We start from the raw sequence: 19276 nt of genomic DNA, 5'->3' as shown, positions 1-19276 counted from the left end.
TGAGAGCTGTTGTGTCACCTTCAATATCATGTTGCCTTTCATGCAGACTCTTGCATTGATCCCTGGCATTAAACAGAGGAGGGGAAGAGGAGTTTTGTAGGCTGGCATTTGGGTAGTGGTTCATGTCACAAGGAGAGCTCTCCCCCCTTGGAACATCACCTGCAGTGAAATAAATGGGAGAAAACTGGGGCAGCCTTTGCTGAGCACCTCAGTTCAGCTCCTTGTGCTGCTGGAGCCCTTTTCCCAGCCTGGCTGTGAAGAGGGGTGAGCAATCCGTGCAAAGCATCCTGACAAGAGCATTTGTGTGTGTCTGAGGAGGCAAAGAGGAGAAAGAGGATGATGAATCCACTCTGACCTCCTGAATGGCAATATAAATACTTTATTGAAAATTCTAAATAAATGTGTTTGTAACCAGTAATCCTGCTCTGCATGCAATCTCATTTAGCCAACTGGGTATGCAAATGTGCTATTAATGTGTTTGCATCCAGTATAAATACACAAATCTAATCTGTTTATATATGTCATTTACACACAGCTGTGCTCACGCTCACTTAATACCAATATTTCCAGCCAGCCAGAGGTACCATGGGAGCTCCATTGTTCCCAACAAAAGCAGCTCAGTGGAAGGGGGGTCATTATCATGGCAGGATCTTTTGGCATCCCCTCCAGGGAGGCAGCTCAGGACTCTGGGGCTTCTCAGAGCTCTGCCTCTCCCCCAAAGCTTTGGGTTCAGTCCCCCCACACTTCAGAGCAGACTCTTGTTTTTCAGGAAGACAAAGCGATGCAGTTGGGAGGGAGAGAGCAAATTGTTGGGCACCTTGAAGGCTCCCAGCTGATGTATTCCTTGTCAGTTTGTTTGGAGAGGACACTTGATCTCACGGGCAGATGGCCTGGGGAGTGTGACCAGGGCTGCACTCTGCACAGGGCTTGGAATTTCCAGGGGGAACATCCATGCCTTGTAGTACAGAGTGGTATCTAAGGAATACTACCAAAAAATTTTGGTTTTCCGTGTCTGTGAGTGAGAGAACTGGTTGAAAACATGATTTTGTTTTCAAGTATCTCTAAATGTGCTGCACACCAAACAGAAGTTTTGCAGCTTGTGAAGATCAAGAAGATACTTTTATGTATTTAGTGTTTATCTGCTGTTGACTATGAAAACCCCATAAATTTTCCTACCATACTTATTACAAAGCTTTAAAATACATATTAAATATGGAAGGTGGTGACAACTTCCATTGGCATCTGCCTAGAAGACCTCAGGCCTTTCTAGACATGCACTAAACCTATTGCTTTCATAATAGCAAAATCTCCTATTTTGTTTGCTTAGAATTAAAGAAAAGAGTGAGAGAAGAACTTGCTGTTCTTGGGCATAGGCTAAAGAGGTGATTTGATTTGATTTGATTTTTTAATTACAAAAGTTGAGAAATAAAATCCTTGTTTCCTGGATTGAGAAAGATCAGAAGAGGCCCTGTGTGTTTGTAAATGTTTTGCATTACACAATGCTCTTCACTCATTAACCAGGTGGAAACCATAGGGAGGGAATGAAACAGCACATGGAATTTCTTAGAGAAAATACATTAGATTTAAACTTGGTTGCAGCACCATGTCAGAAGAGACACATCAGTAGCAGGGATGAATTTGCAGGTTCATCAGTCGTGCTGCCTTCCTGAAGGTTTCTGTTGGAAGTGGATTGAACAGGTGGCCTGTTGTTTTTGCAGTGGCTGTTGTGAGTGCAGGCTTTCAGCACCAGCTTTATTTGGGGTTTTGGAGGCAGAGGAGCTCTCGGGGAGCTCAGCTGGCAGCCAAACATGGGGTGCAGGGTTTGCAGCAGCCAGTCCCTCTGCCAGGCTGTAATCTGGGGATAATGGAAGCCCTGACGCACGAGCTGTGCGCTGGCACTGCCAGCCCCGTGACAAACGTGCCAGCTGAGCTCTGTCAGGCACAGCAGAATGGCTTTGTGTATCTTGTCAGGAGATTTGTTCCTCGGGATAAAATATGGGACCTGCAAGTACCACACAGGCAAACATTAACACGCTTGTTCCTTGTTCTGCCCGGGTTATTTATAGCTCCCTGTGTGCACGCAGGATGCTGCAGCATCTAATGCATTTCATCAAATTATCAGATGGTATTAGGAGGCCTCGTGCTGGGGCTGGTCAATAGCCATGGAAAGCACTCCATGGAACAGAACCGTGCCTGTCAGCACCCAGCACCCCACAAGCCGTGGGATTTCCTAAAGCTAACTCATTATCCACAGCACTTTTGAAATTGTGGCACAGTTTGTCTTCAGTGAGCAGCACAAACAATAATGCTGACAGAATCCTGTCATAAGCAATCTTTTAAAGTTGAACAGAAGTGGTAAAATTGAAATGTTTGTCCTAAAAATCCAAATTATGTACTTGTAAAAATGAAACCATTGTGCTCCAGAGCCACTTGCACTTCTTACCCTAACTTCTCCACAGGTCTGAGCCTCGTTATTCCCCCAGCCCTGTGCTGGAGGCTGGTTTACCTTGGCAGCTGTCGCTCTCAGATGCCTCCTGTGAGCAGTGCAGCATCTCCTGCAGCACTGACACAGGGACGTGGAATTTGGTGCATGTCATTTGTGCAAGGGAGAGCAAATTTAGTCAGTGTCAGGCAGTCTGCTTTGTGAGACACTGGGGAGCAACAGGTCACCTCTGATTTGGTGTGCAACTATTTTGTTCTTTTATATTTAAAGCCATTTTGAGGTCTCTGTTGGGCTTGTCTTGGAGAAAAGGAGTAGCTGTTCTTGCTGCAGGGAGAATGGGGCATGATGCTGAATTAATGGAAGACTAGAATAGGAAGAAAAATCTGAAAATGGTTTAAAAAGAAAAAGCATTGTTAAGCTTTAGAATTTCTGTCTGAGTTTCAGAAATTATTTTTTGTGTGCTTTGTTGTTATTTGTATATTAAGAAGTGTCTCTCTCTCACCTTTCCAGGAGGCACAAAGCTCCTTTGTAGCTGGGTATCTCTCAATGCCTCAGTGGCCCAGGGATAGTTCTGTACAACATCAATAAAGGTGACAGCAGAACTGGCCAGAAGGATTGACTTCATTCCTGCTTGGAAATTTGGAACAGTGCTCCAAGGTCCCTCTAATTCTGTTACTCAGATGGGCTCTGTGCTAGGCTTGCATTTCCAGTAGGGACTTCTGACTTCCCATGGGGTCAAAAGGAAAACAGTTTGTCATAGGTTTTATTAATAGAGTTGAATCACAGCACAACCCAAATATAACATAGTTTGGTTAAAAGGAATCTTAAAAATTAAATTAAACGGTTCCGTAAAAATTCAAAAGCACCATAGTATGTCTTGGACAAAATAAGGAGTAGGAATTGGGTGTTCTCATTTAGACTCAGCTCTCCTGTTTCCCTGAGCTGTTCCATCATTGGCTGCAGTGTTCCAGCTCTGGTTTCTCCTTATTCCCTGCAGCTTTTTCGGTCACCTTTAGCTGTGTGTGCTGGGAAGTGATGCTGCACAGGCAGCGTCCCTCAGAACCAGCCCAGTGATGGCAGAGCAGGGACTGAGAGCACCCTGCAGTTCCCTTTGCAGTGCCTGTTAGTTCCTTTAGCTGGTTCCCATCCTGCAGTTCCCTTTGCAGTGCTGTTCCTTTAGCTGGTTCCCATCCTGCAGTTCCCTTTGCAGTGCTGTTCCTTTAGCTGGTTCCCATCCTGCAGTTCCCTTTGCAGTGCTGTTCCTTTAGCTGGTTCCCATCCTGCAGTTCCCTTTGCAGTGCCTGGTTATTCCTTGAGCTGGTTCCCATCCTGCAGTTCCCTTTGCAGTGCCTGTTTGTTCCTTTAGCTGGTTCCCATCCTGCAGTTCCCTTTGCAGTGCTGTTCCTTTAGCTGGTTCCCATCCTGCAGTTCCCTTTGCAGTGCCTGTTTGTTCCTTTAGCTGGTTCCCATCCTGCAGTTCCCTTTGCAGTGCCTGTTTATTCCTTTAGCTGGTTCCCATCCTGCAGTTCCCTTTGCAGTGCCTGTTTGTTCCTTTAGCTGGTTCCCATCCTGCAGTTCCCTTTGCAGTGCCTGTTTGTTCCTTTAGCTGGTTCCCATCCTGCAGTTCCCTTTGCAGTGCCTGTTTGTTCCTTTAGCTGGTTCCCATCCTGCAGTTCCCTTTGCAGTGCCTGTTTGTTCCTTTAGCTGGTTCCCATCCTGCAGTTCCCTTTGCAGTGCTGTTCCTTTAGCTGGTTCCCATCCTGCAGTTCCCTTTGCAGTGCTGTTCCTTTAGCTGGTTCCCATCCTGCAGTTCCCTTTGCAGTGCTGTTCCTTTAGCTGGTTCCCATCCTGCAGTTCCCTTTGCAGTGCCTGTTTATTCCTTTAGCTGGTTCCCATCCTTTGTGAATTCCTGCAGAGGGAATGGCACTGCTCCTTGGGATATTGGGAGTGGTGGTGGGGTGTGTTTGTCACTGCTGCTGCCACCTTCTCTTGCCCAGCCAGAGGTCTGTGGTGCCAGGGGAGTGATTCACCCACCCTTGCATAATGAGAATCCCTTGGGAAAAATTCACCTGGTAAAAATGAGTATTTGAGTGCTTTAGAGACCAGCTGTGCTCTGTGGGCACTCAGTATCTCTGCAGGTACTTGGGCAACTTCTCCTGTTTCTGGGGGCTGCTATCTTGCTCTCAGTACAATTCTCGGTGTTTGGGAGCTCAGGCACCCCTTAAACACTTAAATCCCAGGGGCTGTGTTGGAAGGAGCAGGTGGGTATGAGTAAATCACCCACTGGAAGGGACTGTCATCTCCAGGCCTTTGCAGCCCGTGGTTAATTCTCCTCTCCATGCCCCCGGGCACGTTCTTGGCAAACTCTGCATCTTGCTGCTTCCGAGGGTCAGGGTTAGGTGAGGAGAGATCCCTGTGGGAACAAACCTGCAGGAGCTTCCAGAGAGGCTCTTCCCTCACATGCAGGGTGATGGTGGGAGTGCTGAGGTGCTCAGAGCCCTGTTTGAGCAGTGAATTTTTGAATTTAACCTTCCTGGGAGTCCTCACACCCTTCACAACATGGACGCCTCTCTGGTCACTGCCCACCTCCTTCCAGCAGATGTTTGCAAAAAGATGAGACCCAACATACATTGAGCCAACTTGAGGCTCGTTTCTCTTTAGGGAATTATAAAATAGCATCTCCCTCCCTTCCCTGGAATTGTAGGGCCCACGTCCTCAGCATCCATTATCTTTCTTATAGACAGAATTTATTACTTACTTGCTGTTTTAACCTGTACACAGTTGATAGGAAAGGAAAAAGCCTTTTAATTTTCTGCTTGTTTCTTTTTAGGGAATTATGAATTCTCATTTCCCTCCTTTCCCTGGAATAGTAGGGCCCACATCCTCAGCATCCCCTATCGGTTTTGCAGGCAGAAATCTGCTATTTGCGTCTTGTTTATACCTGTGTACGGTGTTGACAGGCAAAGAAAAAACCTTTTTATTTTGGCGTTCGTAGGAAAGATAGAAGCCCTTCTCTCTTCCAGATAGAGAGGCACTTTGTTCAGCCTTAAATCTCCTGGTGCTGGTTGGGGATGTGCCGGGGGTCGTGAGGGGCGGCGGGCAGGCGCTGCTGTGTACGGTGTTGTCAGGCAAGGAAAAAACCTTTTTATTTTTGCGTTCATAGGAAAGGAAGAAATCCTTCTCTAGAATGTCCTTTCCAGAGAGAGAGGCACTTTGTTTAGCCTTAAATCTCCTGGTGCTGGTTGGGGATGTGCCGGGGGTCGTGAGGGGGCGGCGGGCAGGCGCTGCTGCCCCGCGGCCGCGGCTGGAGCAGGGGAAGGCGGCGGGCAGAGAACGAGGACGGAGAGAAGGAGCAGGGAGCGGTGCCGGCGCTCGGGAGCTGCCGAGCGGCAGCGGGGGCGGTGTCGGGGCCGAGCCCGGCGGGGCCCGGGCCCGCGGCTGAGGGGGGCCGGCGATCCAGGCCGCCTTTTGCGGCGCGCCCCGCGGAGCCGCCCGCCCGCCCGCCCAGCCCCGCCGCCATCACACGCTGGGCGCCGCCGCCTCCGCCCGGCCCTGCGCGGCTGCTCCGCGGCTCGGCTCGGCTCGGCTCGGCCCGGCTCGGCCCAGCTCCGCTCCGCTCCGCTCGGCCCCGCCGCCCGTGCGCGGCCCCCGGCCCCGCCGAGCAACGCGGGGGCTGCGAGCTTTAACCCCTGCGGCACCTGCCCGGCGCATCGCCCCGGCCCCGAGCGGCTCCGGCTGCGGCGGAGCTCGGAGCGCTGCAGCTCGGCCGTGCAAGGGGATGAGGTTGGGGTTTTTCGGTGCCTTTCCCGAGCCTTTTCCCCCGTCCGCAGCCGTGTAGGTGCGTTCGCTTCCCCGGCAGACCTCGGGCTCCCGGCTTCGCTCGGCTCCGCTGCCGATTCACAGCAGCCCTTTGGGGTTTTTTTAATCTTTTTTTTTTCACTATTTTTTTTTCTGCTGCTGACACGCTATTTTTGTTATCTTTTATCACAGAAACGGTTTATTAAGGGGTTGAGGCAGTACGGCAAGAACTTCTTCAGAATCCGAAAGGAGTTGCTTCCCAATAAGGAGACCGTAAGTACATTCGGACTTTATGTAATTCGCTTTTTCTCTCGCTGCTTCGCTGTTTGATCTTGCGAAACTCTTTCCTTTTTACCCCGAGTTCTCCTCGGATAAACGGAAGAGAAATCCACAAGGCAGCTGCCGATTTTTAGTGCAGTTTTTGGGTCTTGGGGTTCGAAAGATGTTACATAAAATAATCGTCATGGCTGGACGGAGCCACCGAGCCTGGCTGAAGTGTATTTATGGAGAGCGAATCTAATTTTAAATTCTGACATTATGACGGGATAATACACTTTGTGTCACACGGTCGGGCTCGAGTGGCATCGGGTAATTAATTAAAGAAAACCTAAACCAAAACAAGATCAGATGGGGTCGGGCAGCCCGGGGTGTGCTGCGCTCTGACCCGCGCGGGGCCGGGCTGGGCTTAACTCTTCTATTGCCCTGAGCCCTGTTTGGGATGGACCTGTGATCTCAGAGCTGCCCAGCAATATGTAACCCTGAAACCCCTAAACCCTGTGTAACCCTTAAACCCCATGTAACCCTGAAACCCCTAAAACCCATGTAACCCTGAAAACCCTAAACCTTGTGTAACCCTTAAACCTGAAACCCATATAACCCTAAACCCCAAACCCATGTAACCCATATAACCCTAAACCCCGTGTAACCCTGAAACCTCTAAACCCCTTGTAACCCTGAAACCCTTAAACCCCATATAACCCTGAAAACCCTAAACCCCATGTAACCCTGAAACTCCATGTAACCCTTAAACCCTAAACCCCATGTAACTCTGAAACCCCTAAACCTCATGTAACCCTTAAACCTGAAACCCATATAACCCTAAACCCCATGTAATCCTGAAACCCCTAAAATCCATGTAACCTTGAAACCCCATGTAACCCCTAAACCCCATGTAACCCTGAAAACACTAAACCCCATGTAACCCTGAAACCCCTAAACACCATGTAACCCTTAAACCCCATGTAACCCTGAAAACCCTAAACCCCATGTAACCCTCACACCCCATGTAACCCTGAAAACCCTAAACCCCTGTAACCCTTACACCCCATATAACCCTAAACCCCATGTAACCCTGAAAACCCTAAACCCTGTGTAACCCTTACACCCCATGTAACCCTGTCATTTCACCCCGAATCCCAGCAGGGATTTGGGTTCACGGAGCGCTGGGAGGCTTCTGCAGAGGACACAGGCTCTGGGACACCTTGGGAGCCCGGTCACTTTTCCATCTGTCCCAAAACACTCTGGGTTTGTGTCCTTTAACTGCCCTGAGCCTTTGGAAAGGTGGTTTCATTTGAGTTCTGGGTTTACAAAGGAGGTAGCTCCATGAAGATGCAGTTGGACTGTTTTCTAGCAGTGTATTAGTGGTGTGGAAAACACTGATTTAAAGCATCACAGTGTATTTAGACTTCTGTAGATGTGGAGTCTGGATGTGCTCTGGGGAAGAGCATTGCTGTAATAATATTTTAAAGCCTCTCAGTTTCTGTAGGATGATTCCATTCTCCTCCAGGAGGTTCCTGTGAGACAGTGCTGTGATAACACAAATCTTTGGGTGGTAAATAGTAACACTGTGTGAGTTAAAAAGGAAGGGGAGGATGAGACAATTACAAGTTCACTCATTCTGAGAAAGGAAACTCAAATTGCTGCTGCTCAAGTGTTGGTGGACTGGAGGATTCTGTGGGGTTTTGAGGCGTGGAGGCCCAGTGCTGGAAAGGTGACAGCTGGGAAGGAATGCTGGAATAGGATGGATCTTATCAGCATCTGACAAACCCAGCACATATCATGCCTTTCCTCTTTCCTCCAGAATATCTCCTGGAATGGATTTAGAACAGATCAGTGCTTGCTTTTAGAAATGAATTCTGCTGATGGTAAAGTTGCTGAGGGGCAAAAGTTCTGTTCTGAGTTAGAATTACAGCAGCTCTGAAGTATACTGTGTTTTTAAAAATTGAAATTTATGTTTTAAATGTGAAGTGTGAGGGAGGGTTGTGATGGAGAAAACATTTTGCAGGGGGAAGAAAAAAACCTGAGAAATGGAGAGTTGGGGGCCAGGTGCTTGCCCCTGTTTGTGCTACTTAATTTCTTACACTGGAGCTTGGATATTGGGCTTAGGGTTTTTGTAGAAGTTTTGTGAGTGGTGTTAAACCTCACACAAGGTCTCTTTTTGAAGTGTTATGTTTTTGTTTCATTAGGTCTAATTTTTTACTACAGAGAAGACTAAATATTAAGTCTGAGCTGTGGGAAGTATCACGTTGATGGGTTTGGGCTCAGGGTTTTTTTTAGCCCCTGTGGTAACTGATCTACAAATAACCTTTGACCTACGACGGGTTGTTTATAATCTCCGCTTCCTATTTTTGCCCACAGGCTTCACTTCTGCTTTCTTTAATTCCCAATCTTTTTCAGCTAAAATCTACAGCTACAGGAAAACATTGCAGCATAAAGGCTGCAGTAAATATTTGACTGTCCAGTTTTTCTTCTGTTCCTTAAAGTGAAATGATGAATAATGTAAATGACAAGGCTGTGGGATTAGTTTGTCTGCATTTTTTCATCACCAGAATAATTTCAGATACTTTGCCTGCCATTTTTCTTATTGCAGTTTGAAGTAACCCTGTAGCAATTCCAGAAACACCAGAAAAAGTCTTTATTCTCCTGTTCAGTGAAACTCTCAAAAGTTGTTAAATGGATACTAAAATAACTTCAAGATCCTTAAAGATGTGTCAGGGGCACTCTTGGAGTGACTTGCCCTAATGGCTCTTGGATCTCTGATTTATTGAGAGTTTTCCTTCCTGGTCACTGAAAATTGTGGGGAGGAGACCCAGGGGGTTTTGCAATCCCCACTAAAAGTTAAATCTCCTGATTGTCATGATTTCTGTAAAATGTGTCCTTTCCTAGACACTTCACTGGGGGAAATGTCACCCTAAACCCTATGGCTGGAACATGGAAACGGGAAGGAAAGGAATGCAGAATTCTTGTAGGGACCAGGCCTATTTGTGTTAAATCAAGCTGAGGCTGCTGTGCACAAAGTCAGGCTGTGGAGGTGAACATGACATTGTATTTCTTCTCTGCTTTGGGAAGGTGTAAAGTGGCCGTGGTGAGAGATGGGAATCAGGCCATGCTGTACTGAGCTTTCACAAGTGTGTTAAGGAATGTCCTATTTGAGTTGTGCCTTGGCTTTTTTTCCCCTCCACAGTTAGTGTGCAATACCTTTTGAGAAAACCCTGTATTTATTAATGTAGCTTTTAACTAGTTTAACATAGTTTTTCAACAATTTTTAAATTATTTCTTCTAAATGAATAATCCTCAAGAAAAGAGCTTTATGAAAAAGAATGTTTATTCCATATCTGAGGTGTGTTTGTTTGGGTCTTCACTCTGCTGGTTTATTTTGCATTTCCAGTTTAATTTCCATGTTCATGTCCAGGAGGGGTTCCCAGTGGACATGGGAGTAAATAACTGCAATGGGTCAAGGAATGTACTGCTTTAATGTTGGATCAGTGTTAACCTGCTCATACTCTGGAGCAAAAGTGCCTCTGTGTAGATGAGCCATGAGATTTTTAAATGAAACTTCTGAAACTTCCTTGGGTTTCCAGTGAACTGTCTGAAATGCAGTTCTCAATTTCCATGTAGCTTTTTGCCTTTTATCTTCCCTGGGTTGCTTCCCCTTAGTTCCCCTGACACAGCTGATGAACTGCCCTGCTCTCCTTGGGTTCCTGCTTAGCAGCACTTCTGATTCCTCTGCATGGGAAGAAGGAAATTTTGGAGGCTTTTCAGTGACATGAACGGTTTTCAATAATTACTTTCATTTAAATTCTCATGTTGTGAGAATGAAAGGTGCACAGCTGGCAGCAGTTTTCTTAACTATCTGGTTTGGCTTTAAATGTGGTTTTATTCCCCTGCCATCCACCCATTTTGGGATAATTTGCTAAAACTTTGTGATAATACAGGATTTTCTGAGTATTTAACATTCTGCTCTGAATTCTTTAGATGATTACACTGAGCTACTTGAATTTGAGAGTTTTAGAAGCACCAGCATTGTGATAGGCCTGAGATAAAGGTGCTTACATGGCTCCAAGGTTGGGGATTGCCTTTCTGTGTTCATGGGAACAGCTTAGCTCTGTGTTGGCTCTGTGCAGGAGGTAAATAGAAATGGGATGGAGGGGAGCTCCTGCAGGGCAGTGCCTCCTGCTCCTGCCAAGTCCTGGTGTCACCTTGCTGGGATCCAGAGCTGCCTGCTGCTCTCAGCCTGTCCTTGTGCTGCTCTCTCAGAAACTTCTGGGAGCCTCAGGCTGCTCTGGCAGTTTGTTTGAGCTGTTCAAGGCCACAGCCCCAGCAGGAGCAGAGTTGTTTCCCTGTGCCTGGGGTTCCTGCAGCCTGCTTTGGGGCAGGGTGTTGTGTGAGCAGGGGACTCCAGCCCCCAGAGCCGGGGCTGTGTGTGCCTGTCCCTTGGCAGCCTTCCCTGGGCTCGGCAGTGATGTCCTGCCCTCCTGCCAGGCTGTCGTGGCCTTTGCTGCAGCTGAACTGAGATTCTGGAGCCCCCTTGTCTCTCTTGGGGATGGACCTGAGCACTTTGGGCTGTTGTGGGAGGGGTGAGAGCTCTGGGGGTGTTGTAGGGCTCTGCAGGGGCTCCTGGTGCAGTGCTGGCCGTGGCCCCTGCCCCTCTCTGCTCCTGGCAGGCCCTGCAGGGAGCCCAGCAGCAGGACAGGGGATCTTTGTGCAGGCACGCAGACTCCAGGCTAATTTTGGGTTGAATTTCCCTGTTGAGCACATAGGTATCTGTGGTGTGTGTGATTTTTGGTTTGGCTGCTGAGCAAGGCATGACAGAGTGCAATCGAAAGATCTTGCCTCTGGGTGGATGGATGCTCCTTTATTTAGCTCTAAAGCACAGTGTAAACAGGAGTTATGAATATTGGCTGTTTCCTAACACTGAAATACCTGCAGTGTGCTGTATTTATGCACATAAGAACTAAATATGCATCATTTCTTCAGGAAAAATGGTCTCTCTTCTGATAGTAACATCTTCCTCTTCAAATTAAATGCTGCTGGGACTTACCTCAGAGACTAAATAAGCTGTTCTCTGTTAATGTTAGCAGGCAAAACGAGTGCAGTGTGAGCTTTCAGCATAAACTTCTGTTTAATTTTAGATTGGGGTTTAGATAAACAATTTTATTCTTGCCTCATTAATGCTTAATCTTGTGTTACATAATACACAATATTGGCTTCCTGAGTAGCTCTTAAATATAGTGCAAATGTGTAGTAGCTGAAAGGTCAGTGCAGTTCCCATATGTGCAGGCTGGCAAGGTGTCTGTCCCCTGTGAGGACAGACGGAGCCCTCCCCATGTCACTGCTGCTGGCAGCCAGAGCCCCAGGAATATTTGTGCAAGGCTCTCCTGAGCATCTGAAAGGTAGAGCTTCTCCCTCGACACAATTGTTCAAATAGCAGAGTGCCTTTGATCAAAGGAGGGGGATAATTAGATGAGTATCTCTTGGCCTGTTGGTATAAAGTGATTACTTAGCCCTACATTGGCTTTTTAATATTTGCATTTAGTGGTGAGCCTTGTTTGTAGCAGGAGCTGCATTGTGGCTGTGGCGTGGGCTTATCCCTGCTCTGCTCTCCCCAAGGAAATCTGCTTTATTTGAGGCCATATTCCCCTAATGATGGAATATTAATACAGTGCAGTCAAGGCATATTATTTCCTGCCTTGTCTTTGCTGCGGGAGCGTTCAGAGAGGGACAAGCTGTGGAAGCCTTTTCTGTTTGAAAGCTGAACCTTTTTCTTTAATAACTTGTTCTAGCCTGGATGCAGTCAGAGCTGAAATTTTCCATTAGAGTTTGAAGCGACTGCCAACATAAACAGCCACTGCTTCTTTTCATTTCATCCTGCTCGCTGCTGCTGCCTCCAGAGCGTGGCCATTGCAGGCACAGGGCTTTGCTCTTGTTCACACTGGCTTGTGGGCTTCACATTGCCCACATGATTTCAAATGATGGCTGAGACTTCACTCACAGCAGATATCCCACTGGGCTCAGTCCAGTTAGAAGAAGGGGCAGAGGCAGCAGTTGCTTTTCCTGTGTAAGTGAAACCACCGAATCATTTGCATAACAAACTCTTCTGGAGGGAACGTGCTGCCTTTTTTTTCTTCCTGTTTTTGTGAGCTGTCTCAGCTGAGGGAGGATGAGCAGTGCATTAATGCTGGACTCAAGGTGAGGCAGGGTGCTGAGGCAGCTCCAGCCAGGAGCAGGGGAAGGAAAGCCAAGGAACATAATGAAATGCTGAGCTCATAGGAGCTGAGCTCAGATGGAGATATCCCTGAATTGAAGTGGCTCTGAGCTGAAGGCTGTTTGCAGAGGGATGTTCAGTGTGTTTGTTCACTGTTTTCCAAAGTTTAACTGTTAAACCTATTGCAAATGTCATAACTTTATTGGATAATAAACCAGGAGGTTTAGAAAGGTCTTTAAAGAGACATAAAGGTTTAACTCACACACACCATGGTGTCTTTCTTCATCTCTAAAAGGGGTTCCAGTGTTCAGGTGGGCAGGCTTGGGCCCCATTCAATGGTTCATACACATGTGTTCCTTTGGTTGCAGTTCCTGAGTGCATACTGTGAATTCCCATGTCCTGGAGCTGAGTCTTGCCTGGCTCTGAGCAGCCCTTTCACCTGGCCTGTGCCACGTGTGTGCTCCTTGATTAATGATTGATTAATCACTGCCTCCAGCTTCCAAAGACCAACATACCCTTTCCCAAACATCCTGTCTCAATTCCAGCTGAAGCAAGCAAAACCAAAGAAAATACCTAAAATGTGCTTTGTTTTTGTTGTTCTTGTTTTAAATCTCTTAAGCGTTCTCTCAAGAGAATAAGAGGATTATTTTTCAATTGTATCATTTTACTTTTGTATTCCAAAGGTAATTTACAGCGTCATCAACTCAAAAAATGAGCTGCTTATTTGACTTCCTTCCTAAGAACCCCTCTTAGATGGAGAGCATAAAAGCAGAAGGTGTGTTCACTGTGCCAGCTGGACTCTAGAATTGACTTCAGCACGGGCAATAAATCAGCTCTGCACTCCAGTGGCTTTTTTTTTTTATTATTTTACATTACAAGATTGGATCTCATTGTTTATTTTCCTCTGAAGGTTTAGAGGTAGGTAGGAGTAAAATATTGTTGCAAGTAAAAGAGGGCCATTAGGCAATTGCATTGAGTTCTGTCAGGGAGCCAGAAAGGACAATTTCTGCTTTGTAGGGAAAAGTCTGTAGACAAAGATACAAGCCAAGATTATTTGGGTAATTGATACAATATTGTCTGAGCCTTCCTCAGCAACTGAGAACACAATGCTGCTCCTCAGAGTTCTGTTCCATTGCATTTTCCTTACTTTCTGTTTACAATTCACCATCCTAAGGAATTTTGGTTTGTTTATTTTCCTATTGTGAATTCTCTTTTGCATCTGTGCTGAAGGGTATGTGTGACTCTGGTTAAAATGCTTTTGTTCATCAACAGCTGTATATTTATTCTGCATTTTCTTTCCCCGTGAGAAAAACCAGCAGCTTTTCTTCTTCCCTGGCAGTTGTCAGATTGTATCAAATACTCAGACATCAACCCTGAGGTCCTGCGAGTTGCAGGTACATAAAATAGGTGTCTGGTACAGGAATTGTGCTGTTTATTTTCATGGCTGAGTGTCCCAGCCTGGCAAGAGCCTTTTCCACGGCTGCCATGCATCAAACCCTTGCTGGTGTTTGTTCCCCATCCAGTCAGTGACTGAAGATGTGCTTTAAAACTTGAAAATGGCTTTCAGGAAGGCAAAAATAAAGCAGGCATTTAAGCAGCAGTGCTGTTTGTGGGACATCCTGTCCCAGAACAGTGCTAATGTTTTAAAATCTGGGTAACTCCTGGAAGAAATGAATCTGTGTAATCCTGCCTGGGGACTGACTTTGGAAATGGCTGAGGAGAGAAATACTCTCCAGGTAATCTGTGTGCTGCTCACCGTGTGTATTTACAGTATGTGAGACAGAGATTACAGTTTCAAGAGCTACTGCAGCAGTTTGCTTTGAATTGTGGAGTTCAAGGAGTAAATAAATACAAACAGCTGGGACTCGTTGTGAGCTGTGTTTCAGGGGAGTTGGAGGAGTTGTGCAGGGCAGAGTTTGGATCTCTGAAACACACAGGGAATTGTGCCTGGCCGTGTTGGGGCAAAGGATTGTGTGCTAGGAGAAAACCCCTCAGTTGGCAGAGAATAAATAAAGTGTGTTTTGAGTGTGCCTTGCTGCCACAGAGCATGGGATGAGCTTTGTTCTTTCACAGGAGATCACTGGGCTCAGGCATCACCCCCTTAACCCCTGATGGGGTAAGAACAGCACCCCCTGCCCTCCCCTGGCTCCAGAGCAGCCCCCAAGCACATCAGCCACTCCTAAATATCCTGTAATGTGCTGCTGGATCTGGGAGAAGAGACAATAACAACTCCAGGAGACAGATGCACTCATTTTGTCAGTTTTGTTTCCAGCCAGCTGTGAAAAAGAAGCAATGCTTGATTACTGGGGTTTTTTGCTGCTTGTTTTTATTTTTTTTTCATGCCAAGGAAGACTCCCAGGAATTACAGAGATGGTGGAATAAAGTGAGAATGGGGAGTTAGAGCAGAGGCAGTGCCATAGGGGAGGTGAAGCAGTTTGTGGGTAGAACTGACTCTGTGAGCATGAGAAACATTTAACATCACACATTGAAATCTGCTGCATTGGCTTTTGCTTTGTTTTTCCATTCTGTATCTGAAGGAGAACGCTCAGGAGTGTGACAGAATTCAGACTGTCAGGGCTGAAGGAGACTGGTGATTACATCTAGGTGAGGGTGATGTTCTGGGTGAACTCCTGTTTTCTCCCAGCCCAGGGAAGGGAGGATTGCTGTTCTGCAGGGTGCCAGCAGGGCTGGAAGTGTCAGCCAGAGCCCTGCACACCTGCACCAAGGTGGATTTATGGATATATGGGATATGGAGGAGTTCCTTTCCCTGCCAGGAGGTGCATTAATGTCTCCTGCTATGTGGAAAAGCTGTGAAATGCTCAAGCTTTGGGTTTCCTACTCCTGCTAGTGAGGAATAAGGCTCTTGCCAGGCTGGGATCCCCCATTTGTGGTGTTTGTGCCTTTTCCCTGCAGGACAGAAATCCAGCCCTCCTTCCCTTCCTGCTTCAGGCTGTGGAGAGGGTGCAGGTGCTGTCACAGCAACCCTGAGTGATCAAAGCAGATTCCACAGGAAACCTTCTGCTGCTTGCATCTCTTTTTTTAAATCCCACAGTGTTGACAGACGTGTTTCCTTCTGATTCAGGTCTTCCAAGGCTAAATTTGTGGATTGCCCTTTTCTGTATGAACTTTGTGACTTAGGAGCTGGGGAGGTGTAAGTGAAGGAGCTGCTCTCAGAGTAATTGCTGTATTTGAGAACTTGGAGTCTTAAGTAACAAGACTCCAAGTGTTACAGGAATGATGACAAAATCCCAGCTGCTGATGGTGATGGTGGTTGGGAAATCCTTCCTGGCTCTGGTCACCTGGGATGAGGAGCACTGGCAGGAACACTGTTTGTTTTACACCACCAAACTCCTGTACAGCAGGAAGAGATCTGGCATGGAAAAGGTGCTGGGAGTGCTTTTATTGCCATGGTGGAATAGTTTGTTCTTGGGTGGAACAGTTGAGCTGACCCTCCCCTTCCCCCAGACACTTGGTGGGCTCCCTTTTCCCTTGCAGTGCCCCTGACACAAACGCAGTTATTTTGTAGGATGCCTCCAGAGCCTTCAAAGAGAGGAGAGCACATTCCAGGTTATAAAGCTGCTCTCTGCTCCTGCAATCTGAGAAGTCCTCCCTGGTGTTTAACCCGGAGCCTGCTTTGTGCCTCTTGTGTAAAGCACCAGGACATCCCACAGGAACTCTTGATTTATTTTGCTAACTCTGCCCTTCTCTGTGGTTCACAAACCTCTAATGGGCTGTGAAGCTCCAAGATTTCTCAGTTGAACAGTAGAAGTTTTAAGAACCTCCTCTACTACATGAAAGACTTAACACTTTCCACATGCTGAGTTTTTGGATCATGAAAAGCTGGTCTCCTACAAATAGAGTTTGTAAAGCTGAGGCATCCTGGGCCAGGGCTGGTTAATGCTGTTGTGAAATTGGGGGGAAGGAAAAAAATGTAATGAAAACTCTGGGCTTTGGGCCAGAAAGGAAGATCTGATACAGTGAACGTGTTTCTGTTGCCCTTTGTTACTGTTGAGTTTGATTAGCTTTGTTTCTGGTAAGTTTAATTACCTCTCTTTTTTATTTTTATGGCTAAGGAGGGGATCTTTGCCAAAGCTCGTCTTTCATTACTCAGTGGCAATGAGAGGGAACTGGAGAAATAAATCATGCCACCTCCCCAACAAACAAGCCAAAGTAAAACCAAAAGAAACCCCACTAAGATCTAAACCCAACCCTTTCCTCTCTCCTTGCCCTGTTCCTGCAGTCTGCTACTTTCCATCTGTTATTTTCCCTTTCTGCAGTTCCTTTCAGGCTTTTAGGGTTGAGGGTGAATTTACTCAGTGCAGTAAGTTGTTGTTTTTCCTGGGCAGGGTTCTTCACCTGTGGTTGTTGTCTGGTTCCTCTGCAGTTTTCTGTCACACAGACAACACTTCCTACATGAATTCCTTCACGGCATTGCAGGAATACAGCAGGGATGGAAAATGGCTCAGAAACCAGGAGAACAGAGTGGACAGAAATGGGAGGAGTTGGTTTGGGCCAGTTGAGATCTGATTAAAAATATTTGCCATAAACCTTGCTCAGTCTGGGCTCTAAAGGAGGATACAGAAAAACTCATTTCTCTGATCCCCACTGCTGAAGGAGCTCCAGGCTGGGGAACAGCTCTGGGTTGTGTGACTGGACCTTCACCTTGCTGTGGAGAAGTGACAGGGACAAAGGCCTCCCTCCCTCAGTGCTGTGCTAAAGTTGTATTGATTTAACAATTCCACCTCGTGTTCTTACTCTGTGCCATTTGATGGGTGAGATTTTTTTTCTTCTTGTTGTTGCCCAGCTTCAGAAAAACATTGCTTTTAGAGCTTTTGGAAAGAAATTGTCTGCTCACAGTTGGCATAAAACTCTCCTTCCTATCTGCCACCTATTTATTCTGTATTAAGGTTCATAATGGTTTAGTTTCAGACAAATCTGTTTGTCTTAAACTTGTAAGATTTTAAAAATAATGCAGATGATTTTCAGCTGAAGGATGACAAGGAGGGAAGTCTTGATGGATGTGAGTAACCAGAGTTGTAACCCAGCACTGGCCAGGAGATATTTGGAAATCCTGCATTTACTTTGGGGAGTTTTACTGAACAGGAGCAGAGAAACAGGGACTCTGTGAGTGGCTGTGGTTGGGATGACCCCACCTGCCCCTCTCTTGGGCTGTTTTTCCAGGGAGCCACAGGAACAGAGCTGCTGAAACAAACCCAGGGGCTGGTCCCTGTGTCAGTGAAAATCCCCTCTGGCTCCCAGCTCATGCAGTGACTCCTTTCCAGCCCTCAGCCCTGTTTCCAGTCCTGAGTCACAGCTCTGCCCTGCTGGCACTCACAGATTGCAACTGCACAGTTTGCATTGCTGCAGCAATTAAGGAACAGGGAACAGATGCTGTGAATCACCTCAGCATGGCTGGGGTGAGGGCTTTGTGTCTGTGCCAAACCAGCCTGAAGGTTTCACATTTCTTGGAGCTGCTGAAGTTCTGCTTTGACCTTTTCAAGGGAACTTACGTAGCAAAGGTATGGGAAATGTTTAAAACTGAGTTTGGCACTAGGTTTGACTGCTTTACTTGTCATCTCTGAGCTGGAATGGTGGATGGGATCCTGCAGGCTGTGGATAAACAGCATTTCTGCTCAGTCTGGGTTTGCCATTCCATAAAGGTCATGTCAGAGTGAGAGGAAAACCCCAAAACAAATCAGCAACAACAACAAAAACCCCAACCCAAACCCAGACTAGCAGGGACTTCATATATTAGAAATTAGAAGTTCTGATTTTTCAGGTATTTCTGCTTTAGTCCTTCTCCAGCAATTTATCCTCTCTCCTTCAGTGGTGAGAAGAGCCCATGGTGTCACTTAATTCCCAAACACTCTGTTCCATCAGTCTGGAGCTGTCAGGTTGCTGTGTGGGCAGCAGGACAGCTCTGAGCAGGGGCAGCTCCTGCAGTTGGCTCCTTGCAGATGGAGCAGGGAAGCAGCTGGTGGAAATCAGCTGGAAATCAGTGGAAATCTCGGTGAGACCTGCAGGGTGTGAATGGTGTCCCCAGGCAGGACAGGGCTGGGGACACCTGGGACAGGCACCTCCCTGAGGTCACTGCCCCTAGAGATCACCTTAATCTGCAGGAGAGAGGGAAGATTTCCACTTTCTGTCATGGCAGAGTTGGAAAGGGCAGCAGGGAAGTGAGGAATGAAGTCAGGGAGCTGCTGCCAGTGCTTTGTTGCCTCTGTGCTGTTCTGCCCTGTCTCCATCATAATTAATGCTGATGAGGCTCCTTCCAAGGCTGCTGGGCTCTGGCAGCTCCTCTGGGATCCCTTGGGGTGGGATCTCTGTCCCTGGAGATCAGGGAAAGGAAGTTGCAGGTCCCTGAACTTTGATGAGAACCAACGTGCAGCCAGGAGTGAATTCCTCAGGGGTTCAGAGCCCTTCAGCAGGAGGAGCTGAGCTCACCTGAGCTCACCTGAGCCCCACACCTGCCCTGAGCCCATGGGCTGCAGGTTTTCCTAACCCTGCTGAGAACCAGAGTACAGCCAAACCCAGGTGAGGCAGAGCCAGGG

At 47.1% G+C, this 19276-nt stretch overlaps 1 protein-coding gene across 6 annotated transcripts in view; it reads left to right on the top strand.

Moving 5' to 3' along the window:
- Positions 1-19276, top strand: part of RERE (arginine-glutamic acid dipeptide repeats) — a 174561-nt gene that overhangs the window by 127557 nt on the left and 27728 nt on the right. For all 6 annotated transcript variants that reach the window (XM_056508146.1, XM_056508144.1, XM_056508145.1 and 3 more), the window contains one exon: positions 6434-6514. In XM_056508146.1, the coding sequence (XP_056364121.1) occupies positions 6434-6514 (81 nt within the window). The remainder of the gene's footprint in view (positions 1-6433; positions 6515-19276) is intronic.

This window comes from Oenanthe melanoleuca, chromosome 21, assembly GCF_029582105.1.
Source record: "Oenanthe melanoleuca isolate GR-GAL-2019-014 chromosome 21, OMel1.0, whole genome shotgun sequence".
Classification (NCBI taxonomy): domain Eukaryota; kingdom Metazoa; phylum Chordata; class Aves; order Passeriformes; family Muscicapidae; genus Oenanthe; species Oenanthe melanoleuca.
The sequence above is the reverse complement of the archived record's forward strand: the minus strand, read 5'-3'. Positions and strand labels throughout refer to the sequence as shown.